Source organism: Pelophylax lessonae (assembly GCF_965119305.1).
Source record: "Pelophylax lessonae genome assembly, chromosome: 3".
Lineage (NCBI taxonomy): Eukaryota > Metazoa > Chordata > Amphibia > Anura > Ranidae > Pelophylax > Pelophylax lessonae.
The window spans coordinates 285,116,469-285,140,219 of record NC_138770.1 but is presented as its reverse complement, the minus strand read 5'-3'; the positions used below and the strand labels follow the sequence as shown (position 1 = coordinate 285,140,219).

The window sequence follows — 23,751 nt, the reverse complement described above, 5'->3', positions numbered from 1 at the left end:
GCAGTTGTGGTATTTGATACCAATTTGTTTTATATAGCGCACTTTTTTTTTCCATTCCATTAACATGTGTAAGAGCCAAGCAAACAAGAAAAAGGCTGCATGTGGGCAATGTAAATTAAACCAGCTTAGACAGAAAAAGCATGCTATTTTTGGTTAAAATCACATGACCCATACTCTAAGGCAGGGCTACTGGCGGCTTCAATTTATTTTCTTGATTAACCCCCTCTGGCATTAACTCCAGCCACTGCATTCTGGGTAGACTAGACCGCAATAGAGACTCTTTTAATGAAGTCTGGAAGGTTAGAACTTCTATCAGGTTTTTACGGTTTTCAGTTGCCCTGTTGGAAAAAGATTTACCCTCACTGCTTGTCCTTCATGTCATCAACACTAAATGTGGGAGGAAACCTCTTCAGTGTGGGCACAGGCAACAACCTGACAGATATATATTAAAAAATGTTTTAATTGTGGTGTCCAGGATGGGAGAGATTTCCTCTTACAGAATATGCAGAACAATTTCAACTTGGACAGAGCATTAACACCTGACTTTCACTCGCTACACTATTCAAAACTAAAAAAAAAAAAAAAAAAAGGATTATTTTTTTTGGCTTGAGCTCTACTTCGAGATTAACGTTAATATATTCTAACAAAATGTTTATATATTACAATATAAAACATGCCGATCTGAACAAAACTGTTTTAAAACAGGATCTGCAGGAAGTTATTTTCAATCTGTATTAACTTTTATGAAATAAAAAAAAAAAAAATCAAGATTACATAGATTTAGTCACACAAAAATAAACTGAAAGAGCACTATGGATAAGGCAGAAGGAAATCTCTTAAAATACATGTTTGCAAACAAGTGTTGCAAATACCTATAAAAGATGGAACAAAACGTAAATATAACAGGTCTGATCAAAATATATGTAATGCGTGATATTTTCTTTCCACAGGAATAACATTTACAAGTAAATACAGATTTTGAGCTTACAGGAAAATGTACCTGCTAATTTTATACATTTCATTAAAATTAAAACTTTCTTTGTAACTTATCTACAAGTCAAAGGTGCATTGAATCTACAGTTCTGTTTTACTGCTGCATGCGTCTGCATATTTGCATGCTTACATAATAAATATTAAATACACAAAACAAACTGAAGCCACAAATATTTCAGCGTCAGCTATGTGATGCTGACCCTTTTAATGTCCCAAGAAAATTAAACATCTGAGGTAACGATGGAGGGTTATCCACCCTTCTAAATTCATGGTTTTAAAGTTGTGGAAGTATTCAGTAATTCAAGTAGAGCTTGAACTTTTCCAAAAGGTCAAGAAAGAGCAGCTTTGATGTTTAATCCATAAGTTTGCATTCGCAAAGTTCTTTGTATATCCGCTTCCGCACACGAGGCATGTCTTCTTGGGAAAACTGGAAAGGCTGTTCTAGAGCGAGGCACTTGCAATACTATGATGGGGGGAAAAAAAAAAAAAAAAGCTAAAAAACAGAAAACTTCTAACTTACATGGCCCCTTGATTGGATCAATCTTTAATGTGTGTGCTGCATCAAGTATAGAAGTACAAGTTCACCCTTCATAATATGTTACACCCATATTAAGGGTGTGACATGTACATGGTAGGCATGCACCGACCCCCACACCCCCCAGCAGCTTTAGTAATCCTTACAATCTGGGATATCCCAAAGCACAGAACATGAGGGGAAAATGAGTCCTTGAACATGAGAAATGGCTCCTTACAAGAAAGGGTGGCCAGTTTTGAATTCCCACAAGCCACAGTAATGGCAACCAGAAAAACAAACTCCTTTGTCAAAAGAACCAAAGGAAAGTTTTGAATAGGTTCAAATACAGCAGGGGTGTCAAACTCAATTTCATTGCAGGCCGCATCAGCATTATGGTTGCCATCAAAGGGCCAGTTGCATCTGCAAGACTAGATGTCCAGAGCACCCCACCCCCCCTCTTACATCAGATGTCAAGAGCCCTACACCATCAGTCAAGAGTCCTGGCCCTCTCTTGCATCACAGTGCACCCCTCTACTACCTTGTGCTGCTGCTGGAAAATAATTGGGGGCAAAGCTGGGAAGCAGAAAGTGCAGGGTCTGGAAGAGGACCAGAGGAGGGCTGTAGTCTGCTGAATCCTGAGACCAGGGGCGGTAGAGAAAAGGGGGTGCTGCGGCTGCACAAAGAGGCGCAGGAATTGTAGGAGTTCTGTTCTCTCTGTTTCCGACTGCGGATAGAGAAGGGCAGAGATGAGACTCTCCATGGCTGCATAAGAGGGGTTACTGCAGCTGCAGGAGAGGTGCGAGGGCCACATGAAATGGCCCGGAGGGCCGAATTTTGCCCTTGGGCCTTATGTTTGAAATAGAGGTTTCAGTACAACAATACCAAAATTGTCAGAAAACCATGTTCTCTAGGGGCCACATGCGAGCAATTAGAATAACCAGTATTCCATCCACTCGAACACTGAAGCAGACACGGAAGTTATAGAAGGTCCGTATCTGGTTTGTACCACTGTTGACAGATCTCCCTGAACATCTCTGTGAGAGTGGGCTCCTCATCCAGAGACAGACAGATGCCTGACAATTTTCCACTGCAGGAATGTGAAAGCAGGAACATGCAGCTTGTCCCAAGACAGGATGAAGTCTGATTTATGCAAGCCCCAGCCTGGTGTTGTCGACTGGACTCAGAGCCAGTTCACACAGGAACCTCTCTGGCCGCTGTCTGTTTTAGACTGGTAGGATGCAGCGTGGTGCGAGATTCAGCACATCACACACAGCTCCCCCCCTTTTCTTTGGTACAAACTTTATTTGAAGTGTACAGAAGTATACTTCATCCATTTTGCTGCACAGTGTGCTGTTCTACAGTGCGCTGCCATAAAATACAGCATGCCTGTATTTTATCGCAGCTCTGTACTGTGTTACAGTGAAAATGGGACACACAGGAAACAATTTTCTTTTTATGTGTGCTTGCACTGCAGTAAAATGCCTGTCACCACACTATGTACGAATTCACCATTACAGGTAGATCTTGCAGTTGCATGGACCAATGCAGGAGAGCTATTCGGGGGTGTCAGCAGGGCTACTGGGGGGACTGACCAGTCCAGCTGCAATACCCCAATGAACCTCCCTTTACACCCCCCCCCCCCCGTGGCAAAATCTGATCTGATCCTCATCTAAGCCACAACAACAAATACAAACAGGGTTATCCAGCCTATACAGTTAAATGGACACTGGCAAAGTGACAGAAGTCCCCTTTCCCCTGTAGAAAGGGCTTTAGTTTCCCAGTGTCTGAAGGCGATAGTCACTGTTGCGCAGTTCTCTGCAGCATACCACCAGATGCGCAGGGATCATCACCTTCAGACACTGAAAGCAAAACTGATGCCCTTCCTACATGGAAGGGACTTCTTGTTACTTTGCCAGCGGCCAGTCACCTGTACATGGTGCATTACTCTGTTAATAAGGATTACTAAAAGCTGCTCTGTGTACCATGATGTACGACAAATCCTAATATCAAGCCTGAAAACACAGCATATACAAGGATTACATATACTGTATAAACATGCACAGAAATGCACCTGCACCCAAAATTTAAGCCAAACCATTTATCACCCCATGCATATAAAGATGACAGAAGTGCTCTAAAAATGAACTCCAGGAAGATATAAAAAAACCTGTAAAACCATGGGCGTCCGCAAGGGGGGGGCAAGTGCCCCCCACTTCAAATTTCCTGGCCTGCTCTAAGAGGGGAATCTATGGGGACCCTGCTCTAAAGGGGGGGATCTATGGGGACCCTGGCCTGCTCTAAAGGGGGATTCTAAGGGGGGGCAAAAAGGGCAGTGCATGGTTGACCCTAAAATTATGCTCTCCCCCCCCCCCCCAAAAAAAAGTTCTGCGGACGCCCATGTGTATAACTGAACTGCAGCAGAAAAAAATTAGGTCTCCTCTGCCAGACAGGACTGTGCAGTGTGACAGAGCTGAGTAAATCTCAATACTGGTGTAACAGAATTACAAATCCTATCGCAGGTAGAACAGTTCTCATGTATTTTATCTGTGTCTTTATCAATTTGTCTGGAGTTCATTTTTAAAGTACATAACATAGTGCGGAGCAAATCATAACTCAGGTTTTCTAGAGGGCTTACCTGAAGGACAAAAACTCCACAGTCACTGTCATTTTTTTGTTGTGGAATGCACTAAAGAAAAAAAAAAGTAAACCCCAACACATTAATGCCATGAGTAGCTTCAGGAATCAATTCTATAGCAGGTAAAAATGACAAAATAGGTACATTTTCTTAAACCAATAATAACCATTTTACATGAAAATGGATTTACCATTTTTTGACAAAATAAAAAGCCCAATTATTCAGCCACAGTCACCTTAATGCAAAAGGCTTACCAGGGGCTTTGAATGTTTGTGGGTACTGGGGGTTAGTACATACCATCTATAAGCTTTAAAACAAACTACTGTAAACTGAAGTTACCTGCAAGAGCAGGGGTGACCCAAAAACAAAAATTTCATCATAGATAGATGCGCCTGATGCCTTAGCCTAACTTGTCTTACTTAGAGTCTAAGGGGACAGAGTCACGCCTAGGTCTGTCTCATGGCACTCAACTAAGAAAATGTTCTATGGCCAACACTGTAGACAAAGGTCTGGAAAGCCACACTGAAAAGCTCAGCATTTGAATCTCCCTTTCCCATTTCACTTATCTTTTTGAATGGGTTGTATTGCACTATTTGTTGGTTGCAAACTCAATTTAGCCCAGCACATTAGGAATCAAGTACAGTCTCTAAAGATAACGCTGAGAAGCTGCCGATCCAGATAGCCATTTAGTGGCCAATGCAAGTAGCAGTGCAGCAGAGAGCTTTGACTAAAGTAATTGAGGAACAAAGCACCAAGAGTGTAGCAAGACTATAGATTGAGGCACCAAGGAAAAATGAAAATTCAACTTATGGTTTGTCAGTGCCCCAAACGCCTGTAGGCAGCAAAATCCTACTTTTTCTAAATTTCTGCTTCCCTCATAGAACAATGCAGAAAAGAAATAGCTTCCCATCCACGAGTTTAGCTGCACTGAAAACTACCCCTAAAGCACAAGCTGTGAATGGAAATCGACAATTTAAGTGTTCAACAACTACTCCAAACCCACCAATAAGCTTGTAGTCAGTCTTGTGAAGAGGGACAGTGTTACCAAGCACCAACAGGAGCAAAACAAAAACTGCATTGTAATTGCAACATACCTTGGTAACAGCAGTCTGCCATCCATCAAGAAACTCGGGGTAACTTTTCTCCTTGGCTTCTGTAATTAGGTATTTGCGGATATTCTGCAAACGATACACATTCAGGGGGAAAAAAAAAAATGAGAGAAGACTTCAGTAAAGAGCAGAATGGAAGCCAACTTAAGTGCATGAAACAAGTAGGCAACACAACATCATTGCAATACAATACCTATGGATCAATTTACAGATATACAATTCAAACTCACAAGGTATTTTGGGAGTAAAGGTAGGTTCTCTCCATTAACACCCCAGATCAGGATCAGGCGCCATGTAAAACAAGGTAGCATTTAGTAATTCCAAGGGCTCTGGCTGGCAAACAGGAGAGTTTGGAGCATTTAGAAAGGAAATATTAGTAATAAAGGAGATGGGGCAAAGAACATGTTATTGTGCTCTGAATGAAAAACGTGACAGGTTTTTAAATAGTGTGGAAAGGGGAGAACATTTAAAGTTTTTTATTGTAGGCATGTTCCTTCGCCGATTGCCACGATTGTTTGTTCGGGCATCACAGGGATAGAATAGGGTGGGAATCCCCCATTTGGAGTCAAAAATACTCATAAAAATAACTGTTTGTAAATAATCATTTCCCAAAACTTTACTATTATTTCTATTTGTTGCCAGTGATAAGGGAAACCCTTCAATTTAACTGGAAAAGAAAATGTTTAAACATACTATACACCAAGAGCCAATATTCTATACAATGAAATTATGCCCCACTATTGGATTTTTTTTGCCACAAAAGACACCAATGATTATTAACCTCCCTGGCGGTATGATTATGTCAGGAATTACATACCAAAAGCGGTACAATTGTTTTCATGGAAATTTGGCGTTATGTATTATAGGCCTACAATTCTTAGTAATTACTGACTTAAACCTGACCAAAACAAGACTCTAGTAGACATCCCAGATGTGATAAATTTTAAACACAAACACGTGAATTATAATCGAATCAATATTATTTTATTATTTAATATATAAATATATATAATAAAATATTATTGATTAGATTATAATTCATGCATTATATATAGATATATATGTGTGTGTGTGTATATATATATATATATATATATATATATATATATATATATATATATATATATATACACACACATACATATACACACACACACACATTATATATATATATATACATACACACACACGTTATATATATGCACACACACACACACATATATATATACACACACACACACACACACACACACACATATATATATATATATATATACACACACACATATATATATATATATATACATACACACACACATATATACACACACATATATATATATATATATATATATATATATATATATATATATATATATATATATATATATACACACACATATATATATATATACACACACACACATATATATATACACACACACACATATATATATATATATACATACACACACACACACACACACACACACACACACACACACACACACACACACACATATATATATATATATATATATATATATATACACACACACACACACACACACATACATACATACATATATATATTATAAAATGTGTTTTGTGTTACGTTTTTTTTTTTTTTTTAATTTCCCTCCCTAGTTCCGCTCCCATGCAGCATTGCTGCTGCAGGGAACGGAACTAGGAAGTGATCACACCGACGGAGGGACGGAGAGTGGCGGGACTCTCGGCTGGCGGTCGCAGCAATGAGAGATCATCGCTGGATCGCCAGGAGAAGGTAAGAGAACACCGCTGCGCTCTCTGCAATCCACCCCGAGCGTGACTCGGGGTTACCGCTCCCTATATGAAAAATCAACCCCCGAGTCACGCTCGGGATTACCGCCAAGGTGGTTAATCAAATATTAAGGGTAACAAGGATACAAACATAAAATGATGAACTCCAATTTATAAAGTGCACTTTACCTCTACACAGAATTTAAAATGTATGCCTTGGGAATCATAGAAGGAAATTAGCTTTTTGGGTATATTCACAGTAATGAGAGACCAGTGAACTTCCAGGTGAATTGGAATTAACAACAAGATCTTTTTGAAAACATCCACCTGTTGGAAAATAGAAAAAGATTTTCAAACAATGGTCAAGGATCATATTTTCGCTGTGATAAAATATTTATACAAAAAAAGTAACGGTAAGATTAAATCACTTGCCTTTTTAGTCCATCTTTTTACACCATTATAACCTTTGGTCATAAGTTGCCGGTGAAAGAAACTGTTTAAGAAATGAACCTTTTTGAAAGAATACAAACAGCCATTATCAAGCATTAAACACTGCTGCCAGATGTAAACATTTTGTTAAAGAGAACATGTCATAAGAAAAATCCCTCAAAAGCGCTAGCTGCCTTGCTGTCATGATGTCCCCTCAGCTTTCACTAACAATTTTGCAACCTGGGAGCTCCAATTTGAAGTAGTCCAGGGCTTTTTTTTTTTTTAATCAGCTAAGTTAAAAATAGTTAAATCTTAGGATGTGTATGCCACCTGCTGAAACACTGCTGCCTGTTAGATGTACAATATAAACTTTAATTGGACGCTGATTTTATAGCTTATTTCTATACTTTGGGTGCTCAGACTGAAGGACCTGTGGCCGCCCTGTCCTTTACCCATCCCTCCCCTCCCATTGTCCATTACAGGGTTTGTACACATTTTTACCAATAAAATTCCATAACTTTTCCATGACTTCAAGTAAATATTCATAACCTAATGTTTCATGAAATGTCTATGTAACTATTGTAATTTAACCAATATTATCAACTATATTCAAATCTACTGGAGAAAGAAAAAGGATTTGATGGGTGCTCCGGCTTGGGGATAAAGCTTCAGTTCAGTCAGTCATGATGGATAAGGTGCAGCCGGACTGGCATGAATGGCACAGATGCACAAATGTGATGTGACGCTTACATCGAGGGCAGCTATTTGTTAGGCCGAAGCAACAGTCCCACTAACAGGCAGAAAAGAGAGAAAGGCGCCACTCAGTGTAGCAGATGTAAATCATTTTATTGACACATTAAAAAAAAAAAAACTTACATGGAGGGAAGCGTCTATTTTTATAGCACGGCGTCCTTCCGCTGGGAGATGACACAAAGGGAGAACCAATCAGGGGACTCAGTCAGATCAAGGCAGCGGTGAAGCGCATACCTCACTGGAGGGCCGCACAAACGTGATGACGCAGGGGGCGGTAACCGGTTCACGCATGCTCCGAAATCGGTTACCGCCCCCCGCATCATCACGTTCGTGCGACCCTCCAGTGAGGTATGCGCTTCACCGCTGCCTTGATCTGACTGAGTGCCCCGATTGGTTCTCCCCTAGTGTCATCTCCCAGCTGCTGGCCAGCCTCAGGGACAGAAACACAGCAGACCCAGAAGGACGCGGAGCTATGAAGATAGACGCTTACCTCTATGTGTTTTTAATGTGTCAATAAAATTTACATCTGTTACACTGAGTGGCGCCTTTCTCTCTTTTCTGTATATTCGATATATACAGTGATTTTGAAACAAATTTCCATGACTTTTCCAAAATTTTGTCTTTTCCAGGCCTGGAAATTGCCATTTTAAAATTCCATGACTTTTCCATGTTTTTCATGACCGTACGAACCCTGCCATTAAGAGAACATCTTGTATTCTTGAAAGCCATTAAAAAAAAAAAAAACAGATTCTGAATGGACAGGAAGAGGAGGGATGGACAAGTAAGCTTGCGTGTGGGAGAACCTCAAGACCGCTGTCAGAGCACCGGAAGTATAGCAAAAACTATATATTGGCGTTTAAAGAAAGTGTAAATTGTAAATAACAGTCAACGATCCAGAAGGTGGCATACACCTCCTAAGATTCAATTATTTGTAAAGCAAACTTTTAAAAAAAGTTTCCTTCCTGGAGTTCTTCTATAACCAAGTGTACAATACTGGGTAATTGAAGCCTGAAGATGAACATACTATTTTCTGAGGCGTCAACACACATTTCTTTAATGACAGGTCCCCTATCAAAGAACCATTATGAAAAAGCCAGAGCTTACTGAGTTCCAGACAAAGTTTTATTCATTCTAACTATTCATAGAAGTTAGCAATGTCTGAATGCTTAAGCCCAACTCCAGGAATTCGGCAAACAAAATCGACCCTTTTAGGGTGCCGTCAAGGTACCGCTAGGGTTAAATCTCTTCAGTCCTAGTCTTTTATTCCAAGAACTTTTACTCGTCATGCCTTGGACTCCAGCGCTTCACGCTGTCGGTAGTCCCTCAAGACCATGAGGTACAATGCTGGGCTATTACACCATTATTGTATGTGGTGGAGGCAGGAGTGTCTTAAGCGAACAGTCGCATATCTGGAGATACTCTGCTGCAGCAAGAAATAATGTTATAGTACACCTTATTTTGCACCCCTAGTTTTGCAGTCAAGCAGGTAGCCCTTGCAGTGTGGGAGCAGAGGGTGCACTGCAAGAGTAGAATTTTGTCCAATTCCTGGAGTTTAGCTTTAAGGTATAAAAGACATGCATTGCCATGATCTGGAGAAAAAAAAAAAACCCTTTGCTTTAAGTACACAACTTATTCTGTCCATATGCAATTGAAAACAAGAAATATAGTGCTATAAAACTTTGGCTTACATTTTGGAAAAGGGTTAATGGTAAGGCATACCTTGTCTGGAACAGCATCCATAATTAGTTCACCATACATATTAATAACCTGTAAAGAGAGAAGGAAAAAAAAAAAAAAAAAAAAGATATTTAAACAAAAGCTCCCATCCAGCTGATCAACACAATAGATAAAACCAGGCACTTGCTCTGCAATTATATCATTGTTCATTTTTATTCTGGAAGACCATTCAATAAATATTTTCAAACAGGCTTAGATAAAAAGGATATTTATATGCCATCTATAGAGCAACATCTATACTTCCTACAAGCAAATGAGGGTGAAAAATAGGCCACTTCACTACAACTTTACAAACTTATCAAACCTGAAAATAAATTCAAAACACATCATGCCTGATCATTGATCCAATTTTGTCCATCAAGGGTAGTGAGGTCATCCAGATCAAGCACATGTTTATTGTATAAGACACGGAAACTGCACGCAGTAGTCTTGGAATTCTTGGCTCTATATTTTGATATTTCTTTGTTGATGAAGGAAGCCCTTGGAAATAAAAATATAAAGTCAAAAGAATGTATGTTTACCAATTTGGATTTGACTGTAGCCAAATAACCCCCATGAAACTAAGAAATCTGGACTTTTTTAAGAACTTACTGTAAAATAATTTTCTCTGAAGGTAATTGACAGATGCAGCTCTTATACCATAGGGTTATGCTGCCCCCCACAGGGGTAGTACTAGGCAGTGAAAAAATTCACTGACACGCCTACAGGGGTTGTCCTTCACGGCATAACCCCACACACTGTCACAAGCCAGTTTCGTAACCAGAAGTGAAAAAGAAGACACAAACCATCCCATAACAGAGGAGTGGGTGCTGCGTCTGTCAATGGACTCCAGAGAAAACTATTTTACAGTAAGTTCTTACAAAAATACAGGTTTTCTCTATCGTCCATTGACAGACGCAGCTTTTATGCTTCTTATACCATAGGGACGTTTCAAAGCAGTGTAGGCATGAGGGGACGGAAGAAAGCAACCAAAAAAAAAAAAAAACACGCGATCGCCGCCAAAAATCTTTCCCTTAGTTAGTAAACGCAATAACTTTTGCGCAAACCAATCAAAATACGCTTTTTGCGACTTTTTACCAAACATATGTAGCAGAAAACAAATTGGCCAAAAATGTTAAAAAAAATTTTGATTTTTACATTTTTTTGGGGGGGAATTTCATATAAAAAAATGTGAAAAATATTGTTATTTTTGCAAAATTGTCGCTCTTTGTTTATAGTGCATGATCAAAAAAAATAAAAAATAAAATCGCACAGGTGATCAAATACCACCAAAAGAAAGCTCTATTTGTGGGAAAAAAAGGACTTCAAATTCGTTAGGTACAGCGTTCGCACGCCCGCGCAATTGTCCGTTAAAGTCACGCAGTGCCGAATCGCAAAATCGGGCCTAGTCAGGAAGGGGGTAAAATCTTCCGGGGCTTAAACACCTTGCGGGCAAAGGATGCATTCAAGATGCCAACAAAACCACCTTGTAGAATTTTGTAAAAGCATGCCCGGGCGACCAAGCCGCAGCCTTACACACTTGAATAACAGAGGCCTGATGATGAAAAGCCCAAAAGGCACTCAGCACCCTGGTAGGACGCGCTGTGACAGGGAAAGGAGGAACCTGACCCTTCAATGAAAAAGCCTGTACAACCGTCTGCCTAATCCATCTCGATATTGTCGCAGCAGACCAGCCAACCCTTACGAGATCCCTCAGTAAGGACAAAAAAAAAAAAAAAAAGTCTGATTTCCTATAAAAGACTCCGTGGCCAACCGGCAAACCCTGATCACCTGAACCACATCCAGAGAGTGCAAGGCAATTTCCTTGGGATGCTTACTAAGGCTTAGGACAGAGTAAAGGCAAAACAAGGTCTTCATTTAAAAATGGAAATCAGACACGACCGTAGGAAGAAAAAAAAAAAAAAAAAAAAAAAAAAAAAAAAAAAGATGGATTAGGTCGGAGAACCACTATCTCTGTGGACGACCAAATAAGGAGGACAGGAAAACGCCGCCAACTTAGACACTCTGCAAGCAGAAGTAATAGCCAGCGAACAGGCAACCTTCTGAGATAAAGGCAGACATATGTCTCTATATTCTCAAAAAGAGGTTGCTTTTGAAAAATAGACAAAACCAAAGTCAAATTCCACGAAAGCAAGGGGGGGGGGGGGGGATCGTCTCGGAGGAGCCATATGACAAACCCCTTGAATAAAGGTGTGAATTAAGGTATTAGCAGCCAACGGGCGTTGGAAGTACATCTCCAAAGCCAACACTTTGCCCTTGATCATGTCCAAGGCCAACCATTACTCAACTCCTTTCTGCAAGAAAGCCAAGACCCTAGACACCAAAAAAAGGCAAGGGTGCAATTTTTGCAATTCACACCATGAAATATACATATTCCACATGCGATGATAAAATCTTTCTGGAAGTCGCTGTACTAGCCCTCAGCAGGGTAGGAAGCACAGACTCAGAGACACTGCTATCTCTCAGCACCTGGCCTTCTAACAGCCATGCCATTAAAGCCCACAACCGTAAAGCAGGATGGAGGATCGGCCCCTGAGACAGCAGGTCCTCCCCCAAAGGCCAGGGAGGCACGACGACCATCTTTACCAGGTCTGCGTATCAAGACCGACAAGGCCAGTCTGGATCCACCAAAAGCACCGGAACATGCTCCACCGCCATCCTGCAGAGAAAACCTTAACAGCTGTATCGGAGGGAAGGCATAAATCAGCCGATGCTGGCTCTAAGGAGCTACCAATGCGTCTGTGGCATCGGCCAGAGGATCTCGAGCTCTGGCCACGAACCTTTGCACCTCTGTTTAGCCGAGATACAAACAAGTCGACCTCCGGGGTACCCCAAAGGTCACACACAGGAGACGAAATACCTCTGGATGAAGGGACCATTCCCTGTGATCCAGAACCTGACTCAGGTAATCCGCTTGCCAAGTCTCCATTCCCGGAATGTGAACTGTGGAGAGAGCCGGAAACTATCCTTCCGCCTATGTCAGAACCTCGGCCACCTCCTGGGCCACCCGGGCACTCTTTGTGCCCCTTTGATGATTGATGTAGGCCACAGCCGTGGCAGTGTTCCGACTGGATCTGAACCGGGAGACCGTGCAGTCGATTTGTGCAATAGATCAGACAAATCTTAATTGTTCTGAGTACCAGAACATTGATCGGTAAAGATGACTCCTCTGTCAACCCGACTCCCTGGGCACAGGGGTTGCCCAGCAGCCTGCCACAGCCCGACAGGCTGGCATCCATGGTGACCACCGCCCATAGCAGCGGTAGAAAGGACTTGCCCTGACTCAGGGCAGGCGACTGAAGCCACCAACAGAGCGTTGACCTCGTGAGTCGGCTCAAACTTCTCATTCTGTCTATGGACTGTAGATTCTTGTTCCACTTGACAAGGATCTCCTTTTGCGGAGCCTGGAATGAAACTGAGCGAAGGAGACCACCTCGAAGGTCGAGACCATCAAACTCAGGGCTTTCATGCATGTCCATAAAGAGATCGCTTTCCAGCAGCAACCGGATCTCTCCTGCAACTTCTGAAGTTTCTCCCCGGGAAGAAAGACCCTCGCCACAGAGTCCAGAGTTAGTCCCAGGTAATCCAGTCACACCAACGGGGTCAGTGCAGATTTGAAGTTGATGATCCACTCGGACTCTTGAAGGGTCTGAACCGGGATAGATTGCCCAACAAGGCTGGGTGAGAGCTTGCTCTCAACAGGTGGTCGTCCAGATACCCTAGGATCGCAATCGCTCTTTTGTGCAGCAATGCCAACACCAGGGCCAAAAACCTTGGTGAAGACTCTGGGAGCGGAGGCAAGACCAAAGGTTAAACGCCACAAACTGAAAGTGCTCCTCCACCACCGTAAAGCGGAGATACCTCTGGTGCCCCCCAAATATAGGGATGTGCATCTTTGATGTCAATGGAGGCTAAAAAAAAAAAAAAATCCCCCTGATCTAAAGACGCCACTGCCAACCGAATAGATTCCATCCAAAACTACTGCATCCGCACAAAGCGGTTCAGTCTTGGGGTCCAAATTAGGACGCACCGTGCCCTCTTTTATGGGCACTGTGAACAGGTTTAAATAAAAACCTCGAAATCGGTCCTGCGAGGGAGCCGACACAATCCCTTCTTGTGCAACGAGGTCCTGCACTGCCTCCCTGAGACCGTTCAAGTGACCTGGAGACAGAGGAAGATTTGAGAGAAAGAATCTGCTAGCCTAGACCGAAACTCGAACTTGTACCTGGAACGAATCAGTTCGGGAATCCATTTGTCCCGATCAAGGACATCCAGGTTTCCTGAAAGAAAACGCAGACTCCCCCCCCCCCCCCCATCCCAGAAAACGGTTGAGGGCGCCCCTTCATGCAGAAGAGGATTTGTCCGCCAAACCGGACTGACTGGTCTTGGGCTTACCCGACCAAGCCTTTTTTCTCCCTCCAGAGGCCCTGAACGGTTTACATTTCTCTTGTGTCCCCGATACCTTTACCAACTCATCCAAGGAGTCTCCAAACAATCACTTACCCAGAACAGGGAGATCTGTTAAGGCCTACATAGAAGCCTGGTTAGCCATCTAGCTCTTAAGTCACATTCGGCGTATGGCAATCCCTACCGCTGACCCACTGGCAACCAGAGGGCAGCGTCCAAGGACGCATCACAGAGAAACACCTTGCTCCATCTGGTCCGTGAGTCCAATCAAGGTCGGGGGAAACCATCTCAGTGTTCAAGTTACCCCTAAGCACTTTAACCCCATACCATTACCATCTGTGAAACCATAACGGACACCAAAATTGTTTTTTGTACCGAACCTGCCAAAACATGGAGGTGACGGGAAAGGGATTCCACCTGTCTGTCCACCGGGCCCGATTGCGCTGTACTCGGAGTTACCCTTTAAACAGCGGCAGGTACCAGAGTGCTCAGGGAATGCCCAGAAACGAACCCCATACTGTATCACCTCAGAGCAACCAGCAACGTCTGCAGCATGGAGAACTGAGCACAGGAAGCAATGTCACAGAAAGTGACATCAATCCACAAGAGGTCGAACTGCCTGTGTAGCTCCAGGCTACAAAAAAATGGTGCCAATACAACCGTATAGGAAGCCCAGGGAAAATGGCCACATCACCTCACGCGCAGGGAGCCGATGCCCATACCTAAGATGGCGACCAACGCTGCCATGCAGTCAGGATCCAGATACAAGACCACACTAGGTTCTACTTAAAAAGACACCACAGGATAAGGTACCACTGTATACCCCCCCTTGGGTGCCAGGCGCCGAATATAACACCCCCATGCGGGGGCAAGGATGGAATCCTGATAGGCCAGGGGGATCCTTTAGGAAAACAGGGTCCTATTATCCCCAGGAGTGGGCCCACATCCCCCCCAGAGGTCACTAGGGACATAAGGGGATCCGTTTACTCACTGTACCATGGACCGAGTGGGCTCCGCTCCGGACAGACCATCTCCCACCCTGAGTGGGGGGGCTGCCAGTCGAGAGGTAAGCTGCGACTCAGGGCGTTCCAGGTCGATGCGTCCAGTGAGACATCCACTCACAGGCTCGTCCCTGTCCACAGGGGCTCTGTCGTGGCGACGCCTAGTGTGGAACTATAACCTGCTCACGCTCGTCGGCCAGGCTGGAAGACCATAAGGATCTATATTATCCAGTGCAAAACCTCAGCCGGCTGTCGCCTGTAGTCCACCAGGAGGATTCCCCTGACACTAGCTAGCATTAGCGAGTAAAGAGAAACAAATATCCTTAAAAGAATAAAAAAAACTGCGATCGAAATCTCAGCAGGAAACCTAGGTCCTACTCCTTCACTAGGCAGCAAGAAAACTGGCTTGTGGCAGAGTGTGTGTTGGGTTATGCCGTGAAAGACAGCCCCTGTAGGCATGTCAGTGAATTTTTTCATGGTCTAGTACTACTACTACTACTGTAGGAGGCAGCATAACCCTATGGTAGAAGAAGCATACTGTCAATGGACGATAGAGAAAGACAGAATTCAACACTTATTTTAGTCCTCTTGTGTTTGAATTATTCCAAAACCATCCTTTGTGCCAAAGTTTTGGGTCCACTTCTGCAAAGTATTTTGTGGAATTGAACCAAAAGTGCTGGAGGCGGACACAAATTCCCTTTTTCACAGGAAAACATCAAACCTACCACCAAACACCCAATTTCAATATATCAAACCTGTAGGAAAGGTCCTCATTGAAGACTTCCTTTAATCGAGTCAGCACATCTTTCTCAGACAATGGGATTAAACTACCATATTTCTTCATAGTCTCATTTAGAAGACCTTGGATAGAAAGGAAAAAATATTGAAATACCTACATATGTATATCAATACAGATTCAGGAACACAAGGATAAAAGATTCTCCTTGTATTTTACAGGTAAAATAAGAAACAAAACCAGCAACTCTTAGGCTCCACTCACACCTGAGCGTATCGTTTTCAGGAGTTTTTTTTTTTACTTTTTTCAGGTTTTTTGCAGGCGTTTGGAGGCAGGCATTGACATCTAAAAAAAAAATGCTTGTAATCTGCCAAAAAAGAAGCTCATGTTGAGCTTCAGGTGACAAAATGCTCATATGTGAACAGGGACCATTAAAATGAAGAGGATTTGGCTTGTTGGGCGTTTTAAGACTTTAGAAATTAGCTTTTACGAGCTGAAAAACGCTCAGGTGTGAACAGGGCCTTAAGCTGTGTATATACACTAGTAGACTTTTTTCAACATTTTGCACTGTAAGAAAGCTTGTTTTTCTAATCACTAGTGGGGTCAAATTGATGTTTATTTTCTTCTTCTGCTGTGAAGAGAAAATTTAAAGAGGTTGTACACTCATTTAAAAAAAATTTTTTTTTTTTAGAAGCTGCAAGAGAAAGACATAATGAGCTAGTATGCTTCGCATACTAGCTCATTATGAAATACTTACCTTAGAACGAGCCCCCGCCGTGCCGCTCTCTTACCTGTATGACGGGCGACATGACATGTCGCCCGTCTTCCGGGATCGCGGCATCCGGTCATCTGATTGGCCGGAGCCGCGGTGACGTCACTCCCGCGCACGCGCACGGGAGCCGACGGTCACGGCACGGGGCTCTGAAGGAACGGCACGATCAGCCGTTCCTTCAGAGCGCATGCGCCAGTGACGTCACTGGCTGCATTAAAGGTAAATATCTCCTAAACGGTGTAAGTTTAGGAGATATTTACAGTACCTATAGGTAAGCCTTATCATAGGCTTACCTATAGGTACAACTTCATGAGGAGGGTTTACTTCCTCTTTAAAGGAGCAGGATTCTGCTAGTGTATACCCAGATTAAGCTACTTGGGAGACCCCCCCCCACCCCATGCACTAAAAGATAAGGATTGTGTTCAGTACTTCCTTTTAGCGGTGACCAAAAAGTTCCAGTAACCAACTCAAATCTTAGGGTATGACAAAACTGAGCACTAGATCATAGCTTACTGAACAATGTTTAGAAGGCAGAAGGGTACTATTGTTGCTTCCATCATTGCAGCAGCTGAAACAATTTTAAAACACATAGGACAACGACGCTGGGAACAGTTTGTTACAGCTGAAGAAAATGTTAGTTTACATTATACTAATAGCACAAACTATTATACATGAAAATGTATGCTAAGCAGAAAGGTTGAACTCTTACTTTAACAGAGATTAGTAAAATCATTGGCAGGGAATCTGGAAGCCAAAACAGTTAAGCGATTGTAAATGCTCATTTTTTTCCTCAACAGGTTTATACTTACCTGCTGTGTTTAATAGTTTTGCACAGAGGAGCCCCGATCATCCTCTTATGTGGTCCCCCACCCGCTCTCCTAGCTCATTTTTTCGGTGTGCCACCATAGGAAGCTGCTTCCTGTTGTGGCACACCTTGGGGCTCAATCTAGAGCTGCTCTGTTTGCGTCTTATAGACACACTGTGCAGCTTGGCCCAACTCACAGGATTTGATTTACAACAGTCGGAGCCAATGGCTCCTGCTGCTGCCCGAGTCTCTGTGAGAACTGGGACATAGTGCAAACCAAGACTTCAGGACAGGCACAGTGCTGGCAGGCTCAGGTAAGTGTTTAGAGAAGGAAGGCAGGGAAATGGCTTTAGAATCATTTTAGGGCTAAGGCAGATTATTGAGCCAGAGACACCAAAGAGATCTTCTATGTGAACATCTTGGACAGTGTTGAAGCAGTCTGTCACAGAAAGTGGTGAGAAATGTACCTGCCAATCATGCTAAACCTTCACTCTAATCTGTTCACAAAGTGACTTTGCAAGCATCAGGTAAGAATTGGAGGAAGATGGGAATGTGTCCCTGTACTGCAACAACCGATTTAACGGACTGGCCAATATCTCTGTACCCATAGACATTAAATCTAAACTCCAGGCAACTCCAGCCAACGATTCAGCCATTTTGCAATACGTGCAGGCATACTAGGGGGTTAAAGAACATGTAAACCCAACATTTCATATTCCCAATATGTGCCTGCTGTACCATGTTCGTGTATTAAAAAAAAAAAAAAAGTATCCTGTTCTCTTGGAGGGGCTTCCTTTGTGTGAAATTTCTGGTCCTGGTAGTCTCTCGGCTTTCCTATTAAAAATTTACTACACCAGACATGAGAATACAGCGTGGTCAGTTCTCTAGCTGTGCTTAGAACTCAGCCTGCTCTCCTCCAATGATCAGATTTGTGCCGACATGGGTTCACACAAGTACTCTGATTGGGCAAGAGGGGGCACAGCAGCTACAGGATCGGAGACCAGAAGGTTCAGTGTTGGAGCTTCAGGAGTTTGCAATAGCTTTACTACCAGGAGCCCCATAAAACCAACATGCACCTTCTTGGACTTAACTCATAGTAAGCATATATTACAAAGGGGCTGAATTCCTGGAATTCAGCCGTAAGCACTATCAACACATGCATACATACTGCATCACTGTGGGATTAAGATTATCTACTAAACCTAAGTTATCTGTCCCTGAAAAAATTGCAATCATTTTACTGCTATTGATCTACAGAATGAGACTTGCTTTCCACTTGTGCCTAAATACTGATCACAAATCCATCACATGAAAGCAGGCAATTAGGCTTCATGCACACCGCGACTTTTAATAAATGCTTTTATCCTAGCAGGAAAAACGGCTTAAAAAAAAGCAAGCCTAAGTCCCATTTTTGCAAACGCGCTTAGGCAGGTCAAATGCTTGGGGGTTTATTTCATTGGCCAGATTAATTTATTTAGGTAGTTGAAATAAAACACTCAAGTGCTTAGGCACGTTTCAGCATTTTTTTCTGCCAAAACACTCCTCTCCTAAATACGCATGTGATGGCTTTTTTTGCCTCTAAATGCCTGTGTGCGCAGGAACACAGGTTTAAAATGGAGGGGCGTCAAATCAAGCACCTATAAAATAGGCTGTTTTGCGCTCAAGTGTGCATGAAGCCTAAATGGGCTACAAACCTGACATTTAGTTTACAGGTAAAAAAGGTCAGACTAAAGCCAGGATCAATAGCATTGCATGGGTTAAAAAGAACCTGGGACAAAAATATAGGAAAAGCCATTGCTGACTTTTTTTGGTTTTTAATTGTGCAGGCTCTGTGGCTTTGTCATCCTTGCTGCCTCAGTACTTGCAAAGCACCAGAGTGCACCAAATACTGAGGCAAAGATAATCACAACCGTGAACCTTGCTTGAAAAAGATTAGCATGGTAGTAGCTCCCATATTTTATGCCGACAAATTTCTTTAGATGCAGAAGATACATCAGAACAAAAACATTGTTTATTCCTGGCCTATTTCATCAAATATTAAATAACCCAGAGATATTTAATACATTTGTACTACAAAGACTTGGGGGCATAACAGCCAGAGACTCTACATACACTGACCAGCCATTTTCCCCCCACACATTTGAGTACAATCTAAATTTCCCTAATGGTGGAAGCAGGATGAAAATTCATATTTTAAAGGTCGAAATCTTCATTTGCACTATGTTCAAAGTATAGAAAATATTTAAATCCAAGGAAAGGAAGGAGCACAAGCATGGCACCTTTGTTGAAAGAATGGTGAATCACAGATAAAAATCAGCAGAGGATCAGGTCAGCCAGCTGTTCAAGTAGAGCTAAAAGCTTTCTTCAGCAGGCAGGCTTTTTTTGTTTTACTGAAGAGACTGTATATCGCTTCATTAAAGTTGCTTTTCTGCCTGCCAGCAATTCTTATAATGCTACATCACAATGGTACACCGCCATGCATGCGCAGCTCAGTGTACAAACCAGTTGGCACTAGAATGAAGCAGCTCCCTATGAGCATGCACATTATAACAAGAGCCTATGGGTTCCACTTTAAATTAATAATTTAAAAATTAAAACTTGTGGATTTTCTACTGGAAAAAAAAAAAAAAAAAGAAAACCCAGATATGCAGCAAATGGTAGTGAATGCAACCACATCATGTGAATGTGCAAGCAGTAAATGTGCTATTACAAATGACTAGAGAAAAATAATTGTACTGTTAAAATACTATATATCTAAATGCAAATTTTTATTTTCATTGTGGAGAGAGAATAGGGATCTCTGTATTTGACAGATTTCTGTCGAATAGGGATCTCTGTATTTGACAGATTTCTGTCCCATAGGTACAAAAGGGAGTGAAAGGAAATCCCGCAAAAGTGAGGGAAATTCCAGTGGTTACCTTCTTTAGACAGTTGTCCCTATTGGAAGAGGAAACCTCTACTCCTGTTCTGCTGATGACTAAAAGTGGTATTAAAACGCAAAACATTGCAGCTTACCAATTTGGTTGTGATGCCTGAATTGTTTCTTTTTCAGGCTCATTTATTTTCACCTGGTGAGCCAGCTAGTAAGTTTGTTTTTTAAATAAGTTGCCCCCCAAATGCAGCAGTTTATGGTATTAAGACAACCAATTTTCCACTGACTGGAGTGCTTACAATGACAACCCATGTACCACTGACTGGAGTGCTTACAATGATCACCCTATATTTATTGATGTAAAATCTTTATCCCAAAAGAAAAAAAAAAACAAAAACGAATTGCAGTGTGAGCTGGAGTTTGGCATCAAATTGTTAGTGTATCTAAACCTGCTAGCACATCTAACACTCCCCCTCCCCCACAATGACAATGCTGTTGTCTAAAGGCACCCATGCTCAGAGTGTGAATGCTCTAAGGCGCATTGCACAAACGCAGTACATTCTGTACGTTTCCCACACCAAATTTAAATCGCAGGGCATTCATGCGAACCGCAGCGGGAGCCAATGTTAATGGCACCCCAAAAGTGTTTTCAAAACCCAGCGAGCGTGAAAGAATCGGATGGCATAGGTGCAACCACCCATGTGATCCGATTCCAGTGGGGGGGGGGGGGGGGGCAGGGGTCCTGTACCCTTTTCAGTGCAATTTGAGCTATACAACTACTGGACACTATACATGTGGTTTTAATAGGAATGTGATGTGATTCCTATCCATGAACCCAGCCTCATACTGGCCAGATCATCAGGTGAAAGCAGAGGGTGAAAAAAGCCTATAATTAAAAAAGAAAAAAAAAAACCACACTAATGCAGCCACCCCATTATTACATTTTTGCTTTTGGGTTTAACACAATTTTTCATTCTTCATCATTCCTGATGACAGTTTCTAGAACAAGGAGTGTAAACCAGCCTAACTGGGTTGACAGCAATAAAAACCTGACTAAGGGGTCCTATCACACTGGCTTTCCACCTGGCGGACTGTTTTTCTCAGCAGTAACCAATCCACTGATCCCCTCTAAAGCAGGTGGATGACAGGTCTGTCTCGGCTCACTGTGAAGAGAGGGACCTCTCTATGGGAGATCTGATGAAAACGGACCGCCTGTCCGTTTTTATCTGATCCTCCAGACAGAAGGTAAATAGGGTTACCATCCATCTGAATTTAACAGACAGGGTCAGATAGCAGCAAGTGTCAGCGGACATGTCACTGCTGACATCCACTGCTACATTGGGTGCATGGAGCATCTGACCAGGTCCACCTGAAAAACTGACAGGTGGAACTGATCAGAAAGCCCGTGTGAAGCCCTCACCACTCTCTCCAAAACTGAAAAAAGAAAAAACAACTTTAATTGGGAACAGTTTCTTCTCCTGTGAAACACAGGGGCTGTGGGTGGAGTGGGCCCCTAGTCAAAAAGCTGTATTTTCAGATTACCAACACCATTTACATTTGTAAAAGAGTGGATAATTTGATTCTGGCATCTTAGTGTAGGCGTTTTGTCACAGATTTTTGCACTTTCTGAATATGTGCCAAACAGTTAACTGACATTTCTAGCATGATGGTATTATTGTGATTATACCATAAATTTTATTTGAGGTGCAACGTTAGGTGTAAGGTTCAGAATTGTCTAGGATCACAAATTAGTCTGAATTAAAGCCTAGGTTTAAGGATTATGTTAACATTATTAGATGTCAGTAAGTGATTTACAAAAGTGATAAAATAATTTTTTGGGATTTAAAATGTATACCACATGCAGCAAAAAATCTGTGCTGAACATTTATATGTTGAAGTTGCTGGCCCCTAAACTACTCCTCATATTTACATAGCATGAAAAAAAAAAAAAAAAAAAAGTGATTTTTGTACTTACCATAAAATCAATTTCTCCAAGTTCATAGATGGGACACAGCGCTCCATAGATCACAGCTACTCTTAAATTGCATCCTCCAGGAGTAGGACTAGGCAGAACAGAAAAACACCTGGCTACGCACATGGGCCGGCCTCAGCTGGTATATAACCCCCGTCTGCTCTAGGTAATCAGTTTAGCAGCAAACAGTGAGAAGTATCAAACCTCCTTAGAGGGGGTGGATGCTGTGTTCGTCGAACTCAGAGAAATGGATTTTGCAGCAAGTACAAAAATCCCATTTTCTTTTGTTAATTGACGGACACAGTGCTCCATAGATCATAACTACTGGGACATCCAAAAGCAGTACCAAAAAGGAAAAAATGAGGGGGGTGGGGAGAATACTCCAAGGCTAAATCTAAGAGCCCTAAACCGGGTCACAGGAGCCCCATTTGAAATAAATTAAAGAAAAGTTCCCCACAAGAGGTACCAGCCCCTATTAACCAGCAGCCTGCAAAATCTTGTGGCCAAAAGAAGCATCTGCAGATGCTAAAGTATCTACTGTGTAGAATTTTGTGAACGTATGCACCGACGACCAAATGGCCGCCTTGCAAACTTGCCATATTGATGCTTGAAGGAAGGCCCAAGAATTACTTTGTGCCCGAGTAGAATGCGCCGTGACAGGGAAAGTTGAAACCGGACCTTTATTAGAATAAGACGGTCTGACTTACTGTCCGTCTGATCCATCTCGAGATGGTAACTGTTGAAGCAGCCATCCCTTTCCCGTCCGTATACACAAAAAGCATGTCTGACCTCCGAAAAAGGACTCCGTAGCTGCCACATACACCCGAACCACACATCCAAGGTATGCATGGCAAATTCCTTTGGATGAGCTGGCTTGAATCAAGGATGGCAATACAATGTTCTTATTTAAATGGAAGTCAGACAACTTTGGGCAGGAATGATGGACAGGGACGAAGAACTTTATCCCTATGGACCAGCAAATAGGGACTGCGACAAGATAATGCCCCCAATTTCGATACCCTGCGGGCCGAGGTAATAGCCACCAAGAATGCAACCTTCTGGGATAACGTAGGCAAGGGAATATGCAGAATATTCTCAAATAGAGGTTTTTGGAGAACCAAAAGCACTAAACCTAAATCCTATGGCAGCAAAGGAGACCGTACAGGTGGAGCCACATGGCGACCCCCCTGAATGAAGATACGAACTAAAGAGTGCGTGGCTAGGGGTTGCTGAAAGA

General features: G+C 42.4%; 1 protein-coding gene across 1 annotated transcript in view; it reads right to left on the bottom strand.

Annotated features, from left to right (window-relative positions):
• Nucleotides 1-592: 592 nt before the first annotated feature.
• The window catches only part of SENP5 (SUMO specific peptidase 5), a 46,605-nt gene continuing 23,446 nt past the window's right edge, over nt 593-23,751 (bottom strand). Inside the window, exons 3-10 of the mRNA XM_082251760.1 lie at nt 16,113-16,218; nt 10,282-10,429; nt 9,932-9,979; nt 7,463-7,540; nt 7,220-7,357; nt 5,237-5,320; nt 4,143-4,193; nt 593-1,456 (exon numbers count right to left, since the gene is read on the bottom strand). Coding sequence (XP_082107886.1) covers nt 1,346-1,456; nt 4,143-4,193; nt 5,237-5,320; nt 7,220-7,357; nt 7,463-7,540; nt 9,932-9,979; nt 10,282-10,429; nt 16,113-16,218 — 764 coding nt within the window. The 3' untranslated portion in view covers nt 593-1,345. The remainder of the gene's footprint in view (nt 1,457-4,142; nt 4,194-5,236; nt 5,321-7,219; nt 7,358-7,462; nt 7,541-9,931; nt 9,980-10,281; nt 10,430-16,112; nt 16,219-23,751) is intronic.